We start from the raw sequence: 18,247 nt of genomic DNA on the forward strand, positions 1-18,247 counted from the left end.
CAAAGCTTCCAGTCAGCATCCAATGTAACTTAAAAAAAAAAAGCTCAAATATTACAAATAGTCAGTATGTCTCACAGTAGGAACTGTTCTTCCTACTGACACTCTTCTAGTTAAGTGAGCTTTTCTCTGTTTCTCTCATTCATCTTTTTGAGAAATACCTGCTTTTATTTCAATTCTTCAGATGAAATTTTTAAGGTAATTCTCTGACTGCACATGGTGTTACATCTAGCAGATGGCAAAATCATAAACCAAGTTATTAAATCTATTCCCTCCGTCCCCCAAACACACAGTATATCAACATGTGCTGATGTTTTAATGAATACAGAATCAGATTGGGTTTACTTCAAATCCCACTCACGTGAATGACAGCCTCACTACTGATTTGAAAAGGAACTCTAGTAAGGCTCACACTTCAAATGAACTGAAGCACAGAGACTGGATCTACTCTTTTAAATACTTCCATTTTTCTTTGAGAATACATTGTTTCTTTTTATACCCAGCAATAGCATTCTATTGCAGCCATGCTACATCCTAAATGCTTGTTAAAAATCAGCTTACACTTCATATGGTCCTTTCATCATATTCACACAGGAAGAAGGTTCTCAACTTTTTCCAAGGAAAGTATGTGTCAAATATATTAGTTAAGAATTCAAAAAATGAAAGAACAAGCAAGAGATAGTAATGTACCATAAATAATAAATACTACAGTTATCATTATCAATGAAATATTTACTGAAGGTTACTACACAGCATTTTTACATATTTGGATATCAAAAATTAAACCATGCCCAAATCACTTTCTGGCTGGATGAAGAGTATAAAAAATATTTCCGCCGATTTCCACAGTGAATGAGACCAATAACTAAACATACTCTATGCTAGAGCCTTCTAGCATTACCTGTGTGGAGACTCCAGTCTTGCAGGTGCCTCCAGAATGCCTCATCCAGGGTCACAGAATGGGGCAGGCTGGAAGGGACCACGGAGGGTCATCTGGTCCAACCTCCCTGCTCAAGCAGGGTTGCCCCAGAGCACATGGCACAGGATTGCATACAGACAGTTCTTAAATATCTCCAGTGAGGGAGACTCCACAGCCTCTCTGGGCAATCTGTTCCAAGTGCTCCGTTATCTGCACAAGTAAGGAAGTTCTTCCTCATACTCAGGTGGAAGTTCCTGTGCATCAGTTTCTGCCTGTTGCCTCTTGTCCTACTGCTTTACACCACTGAGAAGGGTCCCCAGTAACACAACATTAACCCTGTTCCTTAACCACTGTTGCCTGCAAGTCAGCTGCCCAGCAGAACAATTCCCATGGCCTCCTATGGTCCTTCTGATCAGGCCAGGAGTTGTACTGCGGACTTACGCCCCAGGCAGCTCACAAAGCTATCCATCACTCCAACCTGGTGCAAGCAAGACGCCTGAACTGAAAGGTGAACACTGTGTCAAGGTGTTACTTACTGCACTTGGTTGTAACTCACACGCAGAATGCATGCACATTAAATACTCTTGGATTCAGCAAGAAGTCAAATTTTTAAAAAATTGAAGAGACATTTGGAACCTGACCTGCAGCTTTTCTTCAAAGGTGGCAAGATTCAAACCATGGAGAATTAGGATGAAATAAAAACTGGTGAGCTAAAACAAGCAAAGTACAGTCATGAACTGTGACCTTTATACCAACATCTCCTCATGACTGAAACTCCTTGCTAGTAATATCTAGAATGCCTCTGCTGCTTGACTGACCTCAAAAATCAGATAACAGCAAAAGCTGAACTTAAGCTTTCAACCAGCAAAGCAGCTACCTCCTGTCAAGGTATCACTCCCTGTAAAAACGTATGGTTTTGGTATTACTGGAGCATTTGGAAAATATCCAACTAAATAGCTATAAAAGCACATACAACAGGAAATGAGCCAATGTTATCTTGTACTGCTCTGCCCAGACAGGCTCCAGGTAGTTTATCCCAGCTATGCAACATTGTATTGACTATTATTAGGAAGCACAAAACCCCAGTCAGAACAAAGAACAAAACAGTGGGTAATAGATTTTTTTTTTTGCAATCCCACTTATTTTAGGGATACAAGGTTCAGGAAAAGCAAACACAAGGCATTTCAGTTAGACAGATATATAAACACACACACTTGTTTTGCAGCCTTTATAATCCCCTGGTGCCAGGGATACCATGGTCCTGCTATAGACGATGTTTGCATGCTATTAAAAAACATGTTCCAGAATAGCAACATTGAACTACTTGTTTATCCATATGTGAATTTAATTTTTTCATATTTGCAACCTCATATGACTGTTTTTGCTAAGGGTGGGCATCTGAGTCACAGGTTCTCAAAACATCAGACCTATTTATTCAATACTCTCACAATTTATGAAGCACACCATGACTTTCATGAAGCAGGGATTATATTCAATAGTTCGGCATGCACCAACGTTGTGAAAAGTCTGTTTCCGGGTAATTTGGCTTACATCATGCTAAAAAACTGAGGAAAAAGGAGGAAAAAAAGAATCAGTTGCAGAGCTGCTAAACCCATTTTACTCACTTCCCTGTTCTAATCCCAGGAAAAATACTTCCTCCCAGAAAAGATGTTATGTGGGTGTGCTTGAAAACATCTAAGACTCTCAAGGAACACGTTCTTTTTCTGGCATACGCTGAAACATTTCTAAAACTGATACACGACAGTGTCACAGCCACCTAACCAAATTTAACTGGAAAACAGAACAATCCTTTCTGGAACAGACCAAGGCCAAGTTATCATACATCTCTCTGAACTTCAGGAACTGTCACTTAAGAACAGGACAAGACATCATCTCCCTTTTATTCTACTGTGTCAGTCATCTCCTGCTGCTTTCCTGCTAAGAAAGCTCTCCCTGCTACCCTCCCAGGGACATTACATTAGTCACACATCATTTTCCTTAGGTCCTGGGCCACCAGAACAAAAACACAGAATGTAATACATTCATTTACAAGAAAGACCTTACTGTTCTCTTTCATTTTATGTAAAAGCCTAACTGATAATTTCTTTCACTTTCAATAGAGAAAGGCGAGAAATTTTTAGTCTAGCACATCTTTCACAGCATTCTGTGAGTCTCTGAAAAAGCACTTTTTGGTTAAGAGCTACACAGAAACCCTATATGGAACCCTCTTTGCTTCTTCTGTTTGTTTGTTTTTTAAATAATCTGTAACTTAAAATGCAGCATTAGACCAAAGCTTGCACCAGTTTTGAAACAATCTTTAGAAAATCTATGCAGACAAAAGACTGCATCTCTCTCAGAAAATGGTATTTCATACTGGCAGAACTCATTACTTAATCCATGAATTTCACTGTTAAATAAAAAAGTAAAAATAAGAATACTGTGGGTTTTATGGCTTTGTGGGAAATAAAACCTGGCCATTTTTTTAAATTAAAACCTTCACATGCCCCTTACGAAAGCTTATCCAAATATATGGAATTGTATTGCATACACAGAGCCCCTCAGGACATCAGCACACCACTGACCAACCTCTACAGAATTGTATCTTAGCAAATATGGCTACCAGTAAGGCACAAAGTGAAGCAAAGAACAACTCAACATGCCAGACATACACGACATGACCGGCCCTGCTGCTCCAGAACAAAATAGGTTCAGAAAGTACTGTTCTCACAGTCACAGCTCTGCCTCCCCTGAACTTGAGTATGAAAAAGGGAAAGGGATTTGCAAGGCCAACCTCAGGAACCAGAGGGATGCCAAGGTGAAGAAACCTACAGTTTAATGACTGGCAGTCACAGACAGACTACCAGGATTTGCACTTGGACTAACTCCAGGACTCAACTTCTAGAAATAAATACACTCTCTCTTTATAATACATGCATTTTTTATAGCTGTAGTTATGGGTTTCTAAAATGAGCATCAGTTTCCAAATAACTCTTCCTTTCAATAGATATTTTTCAAAAACACTGAATAACATTGTGCAGAAAAAAGTAACAGAAAAATAAATAATCAAAATGACAAATGTAAATGGATGTGAAAAAACATGACAGACAAGCAAAGGCAGCAAGGAAAACACCACTGATAGAGAGAGGCTAGGTAAGAAGTGAGCCTGGTACCTAGCAACCAAGTGATATACTCAGATTTGCTGCTAGGATTTCCAGAATTCTGCATCTAACTCTGTAAAATACAGTAGCAGAGTGTTAAATGATTCAAGTGAAAAATACAAGATAAACAACATTAAATGAAATGTAAGTTTGTAATGCCTAGAATTCAACTAAAGCCCAGACATTATACTTACATTGTTCTTCTGGCAGATAATTTCCTGGAATAAAAAAGAAGAAAAGAAAATAATGTTGATAGCACTGAAGAACTACTAGGAAAGATATTTCATCAGTATGACTTGCTAATATTAACATTTACAGACTTATGACAGAAAAATGCTGGTTGATTGATATTTTCTATGCCTATCAAATCAATATAAATGAAGTATTGTCTCAGGAGAGACAAAAATACTATGGAACCAAATAGATACATAAGAACATATGTACTGTGTGCATGTGTATATACATATATTTACATGTGTTCATGTTCCTCCTGTTACAAACTTTTCTAGAGGGATGCTGTCCAGCAGCTGACTATTAATAAACATCTATTCATATTTGGGAAGTCAAATATAGTAAGTAACATTTTGCCACCAGGAGAAGCAACTAAAAAAAGTACTAAGAGCAGTATTTATAAGAGGTTTTAAAATACTTCAAAATTTCTTGAAGTTCACTTGGCTCTACTAAGTCTGATGCAGAGAATGTATCTTCACATTTTACATGTAAAGTTTCAGAGAACTAGAAGCACAAAGATATGGAAAGAGCTGATTCCTGGACGTAAAGCTGGATGGTACAGTGCAAGTGTAAACCACTTGGGAACAGTGACCTTGCTTCCAGCAAGATTTGTCAGCAAGTTCTGCTCTCAGCAGTCAATAGCCCTAACAGATTTATTAGATAGCTATGGATATGCCACTGGGACTGCTGAGAAGCTTCACCTACACAACAGCAGTGAAAACAAACACAGCAACAAACTGAGGTGCCTTGTACTCTTCATGTTCCTTAAGTCAGTCTTCAATAAAGCTGCTCCTCTCCCTGTTGAGAGGGCATGTTACCCACATGACTGTTGCTTTCAAAAAGTGGGTCATAAATGTCTAGTCATAAATGTCTGTCATGTCCCCCAGCGCGGACAGGAACATCTTTCACTAGATCAGACTTATCAAAGCCCTGTTCACCCTGGCCTGAATGTTCATATAGGGGAACATTCCACCAGCAAAAGTTGGCTTACATTACTTTGTGTCCCAGTTAATTCATGTGCTGCAGTTCTGTGTTCCCTTCATTTGCAGTTTTTGAATTCAACCCTTCTGTACAATATTAAAACTGCACATGCTCTCCTGCATTCCCTCTACTCTTATCTGCTGGCCGCAACAAATACAGGAACAAACATCTGGCTCAGAAGATACCCAGGTATGCCCATAACTATGTTTTTTTCAGGCAGTTACTAATATGGAAAGTGTCTTGCTTTTTTATGACTTTCCTACAGACTATCAAAGTAGGAACATGAGCCTAGTTCAAAGCTAAAGGAAACTAAAGGAAGTCTTTCAGTGGGCAAAGTACTGGTGGCAACTGTGACATCCAAGTCTCCCTGCACAGAACTGGGCTTCCATTGATGCCAGTGGGAAGCCAGCACCAGGCTAAATTACGCAGTCCAGGTCCTAAACTAGTAAAAAGTTCTCCCAAATGCCCAAGAAAGCCTGGTGCCCCATCCCAAGAGATTTTTCACGGGAAGTTGAGTATTTCGCTCTTTGCCCAATACAATGAAATTCTGCTTTGCATACACAGTAGATCATTGTACTTCCATAATTGAATTCAATTCCCAGGTAAGTCTTTTATCATTAGCAGCTTTATTTTTAGGCCTTTTATCTGTATATTCTTTGTGTTGCAAAAAGAAGGAAATAATTGGATTGGCTGAGAAAATCGGAGGGAAGAGCTGGGGGAACAAACTGGGTTACTAAGTACATCCCTCCCAGTAGAGGGACAACCTGAAAAAAAATGGGACAGAATAAAAAAAATAGCCTTCACTCGCCAGAAGCAGTGGAAGCAAATTCTTCATGAGAGGTGGTGGTGCCCAGACTGCAGTCTGACTCACCAAGCTGCTTACTTTAAATGCTTCTTTTCAGCAAAGCCTAGAATGGAAGTGCAGTAGCATAAAACACCTCCTGAGCAAAGCCCATGAATCTGAGAGAAGGGAAGTAATTGAACAGACTGCCATTCAAATTGTCTGTCGTCTCCCATCATGGAAGTTACTAAACCTTTAGAAGAGTTGCAGGAGGAAGCAAATATCAACTCTGTGGCTGACACAATTCACAACCCCATGGATTATCTTACAAAACCCTCTTGCCTTAAACCAAAGTACCACAGTGTGAATTGAGGCATGAGTTTTGTTTTTACTAACTCCACTCCACTGCTGGTAGCAGCAATCTTGCAGGTACCCGACATAAACAGCTGTAACTCAGCAAGACACAGCAGAGGCCACCTGGGGGCCCCATCTGGTTTATCAGAAAACTGCAAATTTAGACAGAAGCCTAAAGCTTAAGGATTATTTTGCCACCTGCACACTACCATTCTCACACAACTGTTACTACTGCAACCATCTACCCCAAACACCAGTAATTCCCTTGAATGACAAAGCAAGGTATTTACTTTCTCAGCTCAAATCTCACAAACTTCTGTTTCTGTAAACAGCCATTTGTATGTATATGTGTATATCAGTGTTAATGCTTGTATGTATAGCTCAGCTTCGAGAACAAAGATTTGGGAAGGGCTCTCCCCACATGGGTGTGCCCTTCCAGCCGGAGCAGTGGATGTTTTAGGTGAGGCACAGCGTGTGCAAAACTGGCCCCACCCTTTAACTCCTAAAGTTCATCTGCCACGCTGAGCGAGCTTGGACAAAGACAGTGAAGTCCTCGGGACTAGAACCCACAGACCCCGGGATTCTCAGGAGGTCTCCCATTCAAGTACTAACCGGAGCTGACTCTGCTGAGCTTCCCAGATCTGACGGGATTGGATGCCAGGGAGGCATTGAATAGCCAAACAGCCATTTACCATCTAGATATTTAACTGACTGTGATAATGTAAATCTTTCTCTTAGAAAACTAAACTGAGCTTTAAAGCCTTTCATTGCAGACATCTTTTTCAGGCCTCAGAATATTTTGTGAAGCCCAAGTGGTGTCTGCATGTCCTACAGAAACAGAGAACCTATTTCAAAGATTAGTCCAGTAGTGACTTGCCCCCCCACTTTTTTCCATTCAGACCTACCTTCAGTGACTGCAGAGACTCTGCGTTTGTGTCACAGTAGAGGATAATGTTGTTGGCCATGCTGAAGCTCTCCCTGACTCCCAGGTGGTAGAACAGGGAAGGCTGACGGAAGGCGTCACTCATCTCTACGACAGCAATATCTGCAGAAAGAAATAAAAAAAAGTATTGTCAATGCTCCACATTTCTGACAGTCGAGTATTTCTAGGCCATGTCTCTTCACACAAGTTGCATTGATAAGAAGATCTGATTTTAAGTAGGAAATAAGAGATCTAGAGGATTTTCCCCATTTTAGCTATTATGCCCGAATTTTGAATATTTTTCCTCTTTCATTATTCCTCCTCTTTTTTATTTTTCTTTAAATGAGACTTTTAAAAGGTTCAAATGGATAAAACCACTTACCAAGAAAAGGCAAAATGTTTATTTTGTGCCTTGAAAAATAAAATTAGTTTGGTAAATCTATTTTTGATGACCAATGACTCTATGGGGGAAAAAAAAAGAAGAAACTCCACTGGATGTGTTTTTACCCTTTTTGTAGGTTTCAATAAATACTCATGCAGTCTCTGTACATCACTGCAGAACATACTGTATAGATACTGTACTAGAACTTTGGAAGAAAATGAACTGAAAGACAGGTAAAGTTCCAGCGTAAACTACCATTCAGATCTATTTTGATTCATATAGAAAGACAAGAAAGAGAATGAGAAAAGGGCAAGGTAGAGTTGAAGAGAAGGAAGGAGTGAATACATAAAGCCACAGAAACGCCCGTGTAAGAACTTTACTGTGCAGAATATTCTGTTCATAATAAATTTGACCTGTATGAATAAAATTAAGCACATGCGCAAATGCTCACAGAGCACAGAATGTAGTCTACAATTTCTCTTAAACCATGTGTTTCACTTGCCCAGATTCACACCATGTAAAACAAGAGGCCATAAACTATTTCTGCTGACTCTGTAAGACTTCTGTTATAACAGGCAGCATGTTTCCTCTGCAAGTCTTGTGGTACCAAATAAGCAAAACAAGAAAACTGAGTCATCTCTACCTCTTCCACAAACACCTCTCTACTTTTTCACCCAATGCAATTTTTTCTTATCTTTCAGAAAATTAAAACAGAACAACAAAAAACCAAACCCAAACCAGAGAAATACACTTCTGTTAAGAGCAGAACAAAAAAAGGAGTCTGGTTTTCCAGTATCTCTCTATCCTTTCCCCTTCCTGTGGATCGTTTGATGACTGAAAAGATAGAAAGACAAGCTGTGTAGGAAAAAATTTTAGGTACCTTCAAGTTTCTCTGATTAATTTAGTAATGGAGATTCTACCTGTAACCACAGCTTCTCACCTTGCCTATTTACTTGGATCATCAAAACTGATATTAAGATATTCAATACAAGCTTAGCTTTGTGGCCATGCTCTCAACTAGGGAGGCAGGAAGAATGTCTCTCTACCCTGTGAAAAAGTAGCATCTTACATTTACTCTTCAGTTATACTTTCCTGTAACTGACCTTCAGGCTTATAAATAATTAAAAACCTGAAGAAGGGATAGATACGCAAATGCCTATAAAACCATTGGCTCTTCAATGACCAAGATTAAAAGAGAGGAGACTAACATGGTACAAAAAAGAGATTTCCCCCACCCCCCCAAAAAAAATCTAATGTTAAATTATGGGGTTTTTAAAGTTTCATAATTCATGTTCTAAGAATCTCTGTCCAATTTCACATAAATATTTGCATTGTGGATTTCATCAAATTTTACTGAAGTATAAAAAGGCAGTGCACTGCTAAGACTATGCATATGCTCACTTTCATTAATTTTAGTAAACTGAAACATCTTAAAAGCCAAACAAGAATGACAATATCACAGTTATATTTTGTTTAGGTGAAATTAGTGTTGTTTATTTTCTTCAGAAAGTTGCCATAATACAAGCCCTATTTTTAACTGCTCTTATTCACATAAAAGTCCAGTCTTGAGCACCTTCAAATCTACAGTGCATATCTGCTACACTGAGCAGGAGGAAAATGTGCTCAACTTGCTATGACTTAATTCTGCAAACTTGCAAGATAACATGCTCTTACTAGAGTTGCAAAACTAAGATTAAAAGATAAATATTACTTCAACAATAAAGCAATAGAGCCTGATCAAAGTCATACTACAGAAAATACTTGAGAAGTCCTATGTTAAAATGGCAAGTTCCTAGGATCATGAAGAAGGAAAGAGTAACAAAAAAATTATGAGTGTGCATCTGTGTGCCCACATATATTACTGTGAAGATCAGCTGGTCAAATCCATTGAACAAAATCTGATTCAGAGCCACACTGTAACAAACATTCCGGGTCCTGTCCCATCCTTATCACAGTAATAATAAAATAAAAAAACCCAAACCAAACAAAAACCTTGAGTTACTTAAAGGAAGGACCACAAAAATAAAGACATATTCCTATGAAAAATTACACTGAGATTTCTGTAGTGATACTTGTATTTCTTATGTAACTAAAGAGGATTTCTTTCCTTTGCATGTCAAGACTTCTGTGAAATCCAGGTCTTCTGGCTAATCTCATTTGATAAAGCAATGTCTTCCTTAGAATAGGTCCATGCTCTGTGAAGTTTTCCTGCTTGCTGTAGCAGTTATGTATTTAAGATGAAGTTGTCATTTATGACAGAGAAATCAGATTTCTCAAATCCAGGTTTGGCATCAGGGGGAGTATCTCAGTTTCCAAGGGGAACAACCCAATTCTTACCTGCAATTACAACAAGCCACAAAAGGTATGTGCATTTCTTAGATCAGGTACTTATCCAATTAAAAAACACACCCTAAACTGGCTGTTCTGACAGACCTATTTCTGACTATCTTCTTCTACAACATCAGGAGAGAAATTCCTCTGACCAAGGGAGGGGAAGTGCAGAAGCCAAACACAACGCAGCAAATGGAAACTTGTTTGAGAAAACAAAAACAACCCTCCCAAACAAACAAACACAAAACTCAAAAACAGGAGTGGTAACAATTCCTATAAAGCATCAAGTACCATCAAGTGCACTATAAAACAGCCAAACACTACATTCAGGTACATAAGATAGGATTAGAAGTTTAGAGCAAGATTGATGGTTTGCAGGACAGATCTAAGTGAAGTACGCATTCATCAAAATTCTCACTAGTTCAGAAGAGCCAGGATTTAGCTAAGCCCCAAAGAACTGTTTGGTCATGAAAACTTAAACTGCCAGAACTCCATTTATTAGGCTCTCACTCTCACTTCCCTCAGATGAAATTAATATTTTCATGCAATAAAAGATATGTTTTCCATTCACTGGAAAACAAAGTTTCATAAGTGGAAAAAATGGTATTTCAAAAAGGTCGTGGAATTAGCTCTACAATTACACTGGAATTACCCCCTTATCAAAATATCTGCAGTTTCGGTTTCTAGGCAAGTAAAAACTGATAAAGCACAGGAATCAGAGTAGAGCTCTCCCAACACCTAAGCCCTCAGGATGAAACACTGAGTAACAGGGACTGAGTATTGACTTTAAATGGTCTTGCACATCTTCAAGGTTGCAGCAGAAAAAGTCTGTTCAGGCTCCAGCAGACTAGTAAGTTGGGTATTGAAGCACACTGCATAAAACAGGAGAAAAGGACACAAAAGTGGAAGAACTGCAATTCTTTCAACCCTAAAGGTTGAGGGAAAGAATAAAATTTATCCCTTACTTTGGTCTTGGGCACAAGATTAAATTTCACTGTCTCATGAAATTGTGCCTAGTTACACATCACTGATACAATTTAAAGAAAACACAGATAGTGTGGTCTTTGCCTGTGATAGTCACCTTTGATATGACAGCTAAATAGTCTTACAGTAAATTTTGCAGTAAATTATTGCATCTTTCTAGTAAATTAACAATAAAGTCTAATCACAACCTTCTCTCCCACCTCTTAAACAACTGGCATGCCTAAAAAGATATGATATGTGTATCATAACACGAGACTAGAGCTTCAGTCTCACCCACCAGGCAAAACCAGCACAAACACAGCAGCAGGCAGCTCAGTAAGCTCTTGGTGTCCATTTCCTAAATCAGTCCAAGCCCCACCTGCCTGCTGACAGCAACAAAACTGCCTCTAATGAAGCTGCCTACCTACATTAGCTGAGTAACCACACACTGAGCTGCAAACAGACCAACAACCACTTAGCAATCACAATCTGCTATTAGACTGACTAACATCTACACCGAGGACAGCTTGAAACACGCTGGCACACATTCAAGAGAACAAAACATCACTGTGCAGGTAATTGGCTTCTTATTACCTTGGGAAACCAGATTCACCAGATGGAATTGGAGGCAGCCAACTTGACCCTTTTTGCCTGAGAAGTTCGGGAAAAGGACACATCTCTGTGAAAGCTTGGTATGTATTAGAACTGTGTTATCAACAGTTTACCTGCAGTGTAAAACCACTTAGCTCTTTATAAGCTATCTGTGCAAAGACTGAGAACTTAACATTAAAATCTCTACTAATTAACCTTTCTTAAGAAATGGTAAAAACTCAAGAGCATACACATTAATACGGTCAAAAAAGGGTACATGTCCATTAGTGGATATAAAGCCCTTTGCTCTTGGCTATTAGCAACGCCTTTAGTCACCAAGAAAGTGATAAATGAAATGCAGTGGTTAAAGTTCATCTCCTACTCATTGTTTTAAATATAACAGGGCAAAGAAGAATGTTTGAACAAACGCTCTGATACCATACACATACACCTACTTTTTGATACTACCTGCTTAGTACAGTGCTGCCAGGAAAAACAATGAGCACAAACAGAGCAGCTGTACAACTAATAAATGTTTATGTTTGCTATTATCTTCTGATTAATTGGTATTAAACACATGACCATTGCCTTGCATTCATTGTCCCACAATTAATCAGGGTAAAAGGAAAGATGGTAACGGTAACTTCTGAGACAGACCAGTGCTTTGTGTTCTTTTTCACTTGGAGGTTAAAAGAGTAAGATACTCTTCTGACAAAGATACAGAAGAAAAGGGATTACAACAAAATTTCTTTCAGCGCAAGTCTGAACACTAAATGTATTTCATACTGCAGTAGCAGCTCTCTATTCAGCATCACAATAATGATTTTGACAAGCTATGATGACATTTACTATTGGGCAAACTTTCAGAAACAAGCAAAGAACCTCCTTATCTTCTTAAAGGTCTGTATGGCTCTCTATGCTTGGCATAGATATCTTCCTGTTTACCCAGAAAGTGCCTGCATGAGGTAGGAAACTTGCTTTGGTAATCCCAACACCACGTCAGTACAGCTTGGTATTTCTGGTTCAACCGTGCAAACCACAGCGTCACTGACTTGTCAGCAGCACTGGCACCAGACGTTTCCTGTCAAGAGCATCTCAAACATCTCCGACCAGAAACGATTGATGGGAGCTACTGGGACGAGAATACCTAAACACAGAGGAATGGCTGCCCTCCCAGGAAACCCAGCCAGCCAAGCCAGTCTGCTGGGAGAGGTTAACCAAAACAGTGACTTCATAAAGGTGTCTGAGGCTTGCACATGGTGATGGCATGACTGTAATAGGCAGGATAAGTTTGCCATACACTAGAGGAAAAGCAGGGTGTTTGTAGAAGCTCTAACTGATGTATGAGGCTTGAGGGCACTAACAAAGAGACATAGAATGGACATGTGCTAGTTCTTATTTAGCAAAAAGCATTATGCATTAGGAACCTTACAGTAATCCTGCCTCGAGCAGTCTCATTTTACGAAATGGAAGCAGAGATGCTGTATCACCAAACTATAGATCAGACCCCGTACTGCAGTCTACTTAAAAGGGAATTTCTGAGCACATATTCACAGCAGTTGCAACACAAGCCCAGCTGTCTGGTGGGTGTCCCTTTTCCGATAATGTACAGCACAAATAACAGAAAGAGCACTTAGTATCTGCCCCAAAAGCAACAAGCTACCTTTAGAAACAACAGTACCATTTTGACCTCATGTTGATACTAAGAGCCCATTGTCCCCTGAATATCTAAACTGAGTTCAACTGCCCTTGAATTTCAAAGTGAACTTCTACACTTCGGACTCATAAGCAAAAAGGCATGATTTCACTTCAGATAAATTTATCAAACACACACCCACCCCTCCCCAATCCACCTCAATACAGACACAAATCAGGTATCTATAGCCATACTGGCATACTCTCTGTGTGACTCCAGGATCTCTAGAAATCTGCTCAATAACAAAAATAAACTAGCTAATCACTTAAAAAACAATCTTTCATCTTTTAAAATCATCAATAATTGCTAATTTCATGGTAGGTAAGGTAAGAAAGAAGAACTACTTAAGTTAAAGGATGATGGTGTGCAAGAGCAAATATATAAGCTGTCCTTTACTGAATTTAAACCAGATATCAGGTGTCCTTTTATAAATTTAAACCAGAAATCAAAAGAAGCTTCATAATCTACAATACACAATGCCCTGGAGCATTCTCCAAATGTTTAACTGATTGGCGGTGTATGCCCTGCTGTCACACAGGAGCACTGCAAAACTTGCACCCTATCCCACAATACATCAAGGTGCTCCTTAGCAAAACTTGTGCAAACTGACTCCTGCAGCTAACTGGCTAAGGTCGTTCTCACAGAACTATATGCAAGACTTGGCCAAACAGAACCATCCAGGCAAGGAGGAGAGAAAAACAACTGACTTTTTTTGTTACAACAGTATTCTATACTGAGATCATCCAAGTGACACCCTGGCCTTTTTGTCTGCCCTATGCTTAAAGAATTTGAAGGGAAAAGAACCTCCTGCTTCTGTAATCAAAGACTGATAGGAGCAAGCAGAAGGTACTTACCAAAATGAAATAGCAGAAGCTGGCAACTGACTGGTAGCACAAAAAAAAGTTCATAAAGATGTTAGGAAAGGAATAAGACAAGGGAAAATGTAGATGAAAAACATAAAAGAGGACTGTAGGAATTAACACAGCAAACTACACAGCAAAATCTAAATAATGTATCAATGATTTGAAGGCAACTGGAACAATACAGAAAGGCTTTCTGAAGAAGAAAAAGAAAGAAGAATAAAGCTTGAAATTCAAATAATCCATTCTCTCTTGGCCCAAAACAAAGAATTTTGATGTTATCACATGACTTCAACCCCCAGCAATTGAAAAAAAAACCCACTCAGCTTGATGCATGTGGGAGGAACTCAGGATTAGGCAAGAATAAAAGATGACAAGCAAACAAAGAGCCATTTATTTAAAAATAACCTCAATATGTTCAGGCTCACTGCATCTGTATCAGCCCTAGTGAGACAGGCTCCCTAGTGCCACCAAGACCAAATACCAAAGATGACCTTACCTCCAAACTTTGCACAGAAAAAATACTTAGACTGGAAGAGAGAACTACCAAAGTTTGGCTGAAGGCTGGAGCACATTACAGGGCTAGTGTTAGGATCTGTACCAAGTGTTATTTAAACAATCTACAAACACAACAGCAGAACTACTCAATGAAAACAAGGCAAGTCCTAGCAACTCAGTACTTCTACAGTTAGAAGTTTTGTTCAGAGGATCTTCATCAGTGCAATTTTATTTTTTTTTTTATCACAAAAGACCAAACACTCCTTTGGCCAGAATAGGATACTAAGGAGACAAAACCCCCTAGACAGATAGATAGATAGATAGATAGATAGACAGACAAGAGATGTAATGGTATCTGTGTGATTATTATGGTTTATGTTTCCAAGTTATGTGACTTTGAGACATGAGACAAAGAAGCATTTACTGATTCTCTGGAGAAGTGACTGAGACTACCAGAGGAGAAAACACTTGTGAGACCATAAGTGTGCCACCACAAAAGTTCAAAGAAGAAAGAAGAGTCCTAAGAAAAACCAATAGCCACGTCTCAGCAGTGGTGGAAAGTTTTCCTGAAGTCTAAATGAACAGTAAGGGTTTGCTGTAGCTCCAAAATCGCAGAGTTCATTAAAACCAAGACAGGAAACAACTATCCACTTCAAGGACAGCATGGGCTAGAGGAAAGTTGATCAAAAGTTCTTTTTATTTCTCTTTATTTTTCCCTGTTTATTTCTGACTTAGTGATCTGAAGTTTTCTCCACCTAAGAAGAGAAACATTCCAATTTCAGAATCACAGACTATTCTGAGTTGGAAGGGACCCACAAGGATCATCCAGTCTAACCCTTAAGTCAATGGCCCACACAGGGGATTGAACTCATGACCTTGGCATTATTACAACCAAGTTCTCTATCTATTTACACTTATATTTTGGTTTCTTAGTGCAGCTCACTGTGACAAAAATGCCTAGGCAGATCAGCTCCAAACTTCAAAAAACAACACTGGGTTTCATTCCAGGAGCAACAAGGATGAGATCAAAACTCTGTTTAGCTCAGTATCATTTCTCTGCCAGAGGACAGCAATCAGTGTTGGAGAGATTGTAAGAATGGAGCAAATAAAGACTGAGCTTTTTCAGACAGCAATCCACACACATTTGCAGAAAACTCTTGAGCTACCTAGAACGCTGAGTATCAACAACTAATTTAGCACTCAATACTATGTGAACAATTAGAGCTGCTTTTCTTCATATATGTATGTTACTTGGCATTCACTGTCACTGAACTTCAGCTGTCCTTTACCTGCTCATGTGCCTCATACCGTAAGACTTTCTGCAGTTCTTTACTGCCTATTCTTTATCCTTTTGACTGGCCTGTGCATCAAAAAACACGCTATCCACCAGCAGATCCGCTGTGAAACTTCTGAAAAGCCCAATTCAAAAAAGCAGGCCCTTATACGATGCCAATATCTCCCTCTCCTGTGTTGCCAACATCAACTTAAGTCAGAAGTCATGCACCATAATTAACAGCTCAGTTTGTTTCAGTTAGAGCTCCTTGAGAACTTCTGAGTCATCGTCTCATAGTTCTTATGAATTATCAGCTTAATTCAAAACCTCTTCAGGTAATTTAAGTTTGAGGTAGTTCCTCAGCCTTATTCCTTTAAAGAAAATCCTTCTTACAATCATAGCAGGAAAGCTCCATCTGTCTCAAGGTCTCATTTTCCACCTTGACTACACAAGACCTGTACCTCGCTCCCTGTTGATGAAGCATTCAGGAATGCTTTGGGAAATTGGCTTACTAAGGCTTAAATGCCTTTTTACATGTTTTTCCTAACTTGTTTCCACGTCTGGACAAAAGTTGTCCTTTCAAAGGGCATTGTTCCATTCCTTTGCCTTCTTAGCAATGTCACCTTCTGTAGGTTACTTTAAAATTTCTGTTAGCAAATGGCATATGTATTCCGGAAGGAATTTTCCTTGAGCTGTTTTCATGCTGTAGGAAAGCTTTTCCTCTGTTTAGCTACTCCTTTTAATTTCCTGTATACAGGTTCTAGTAGAAACGTGGCCCGCACCAAGCCAAGCTACATGTTTAAGGGAGACTGAGGCAGAGAGTGTAGACCCTTCTAAAGAAGGCCAAAACCATGTCTGCTAAGCCACTGAAAAAGCTATGGAGTTGACCTAATGCAAAGATGTAGAATTATTCCTCATATTATTTTGAAGTCATGGGAATTCATGTTTTCCAATCTAGTGATACCAAAAATGGTTTAAACATAGAAGATCCATGAGCAGCAAGTACAGACTGAAAAATAAACAGAAATATTTCAGGAATACGACGAACAGCAACTGGAATGCCTTTACAAAATGGGAATTTTCCCAGGCTTCTGAAAATCTGGAAGCAGAAGTCTTCTAAGAGATGTAAACAAGCACATTTGTTAAATGTCTTTACTTTGTCATGAAAATATTCCCATTATATGAAGAAACCATCTTTCATATATAATATACTATTTGAGAATTTTAGGCCTCAAGAAACATCATAATCAAAAGTCCAAAATATACCTACCACTCCTGGTTCTTACAACCCTCTCCATTAAAGTCTCTGCAATGTAGCATTTCCACTGCTGTGTCCAGTGTTTTCCCAGGAACAACAAGGCACTCAGAAAACTAATTGCCCAAGGGCTTTGCAGCCCTACATGTCATGTTTTCTAATAGAAAACATCATCTCTTAAAAAGCACACAAATCTTTATCCATTGGCCCTGATCCAAAAGAGAGTACATTCCCAGTAGCTTTGCTGGAAGGCAATCATAACAATTCATGTTCTGTTAAAAACCTGACATGGGAAGTCACATCTAAAGTATATGGTCATAAGTACTGAGCTGGCAACATGCTATGTTGTTTAAATTTCAGGCTGGATCCAAGACTCAGGAATTTAAACTGCTCACTCCTACTTCCACCAGTTAGATTTTAAATATTCTAATATAAATTTCAAGGTCTGTAAAAACCACACAGTTTACCCATATCAGAACAGAGTATTTACCCGTGATTTACTGTCAAACTGCAGCTCAGTATCACAAGGAACTGTGCACAGTCGTATTTGCATTCCTGACTCGTATGTCAATACAGCTAAAATGAAAGGCACCCATTTGAAAAGCACCCTGAAGGACAGGAGAGGAACTTGTTCTAAAGTGAGATGGGTAATGTTCAGTAAGTGTGAGTGTTTATTATCCCCCAAGCCTAGGGGTGCTGAAGTAAAATGTAAAACTGTCTAGACAGCACACAGGAAAGAAGAATACACATATATTTTGCACATACGAGCAGTCACAGAATAAATGAGCCAGTGCTGTATATTACTGCAAAAAGGGGGGAAAAAAGAACCAAAAAAAAGCCCCACATTTTGTACTGTGTACAGGGAAGTTCCATATGGAAAACACAAGACATCATCATCCTGTTCCACCTGCACTCACAAGGCATCAAATAAAATATTGTGCACAATCTGGGGTACAACTGAAGGAAGTTAAACTGGCAAAGTATCCAGAGGAACAGAATAAAACATGACAGTGAGAAGAGATTTAAAGACACCTGATTAAGAAGGAATGACTGAA

General features: G+C 39.0%; 1 protein-coding gene across 3 annotated transcripts in view; it reads right to left on the reverse strand.

Annotated features, from left to right (window-relative positions):
- Positions 1-18,247, reverse strand: part of MAP3K5 (mitogen-activated protein kinase kinase kinase 5) — a 99,401-nt gene that overhangs the window by 60,489 nt on the left and 20,665 nt on the right. For all 3 annotated transcript variants that reach the window (XM_071549144.1, XM_071549143.1, XM_071549146.1), the window contains exons 2-3: positions 7,327-7,466; positions 4,269-4,292 (exon numbers count right to left, since the gene is read on the reverse strand). In XM_071549144.1, the coding sequence (XP_071405245.1) occupies positions 4,269-4,292; positions 7,327-7,466 (164 nt within the window). The remainder of the gene's footprint in view (positions 1-4,268; positions 4,293-7,326; positions 7,467-18,247) is intronic.

This window comes from Pithys albifrons, chromosome 2 (assembly GCF_047495875.1).
Source record: "Pithys albifrons albifrons isolate INPA30051 chromosome 2, PitAlb_v1, whole genome shotgun sequence".
Lineage (NCBI taxonomy): Eukaryota > Metazoa > Chordata > Aves > Passeriformes > Thamnophilidae > Pithys > Pithys albifrons.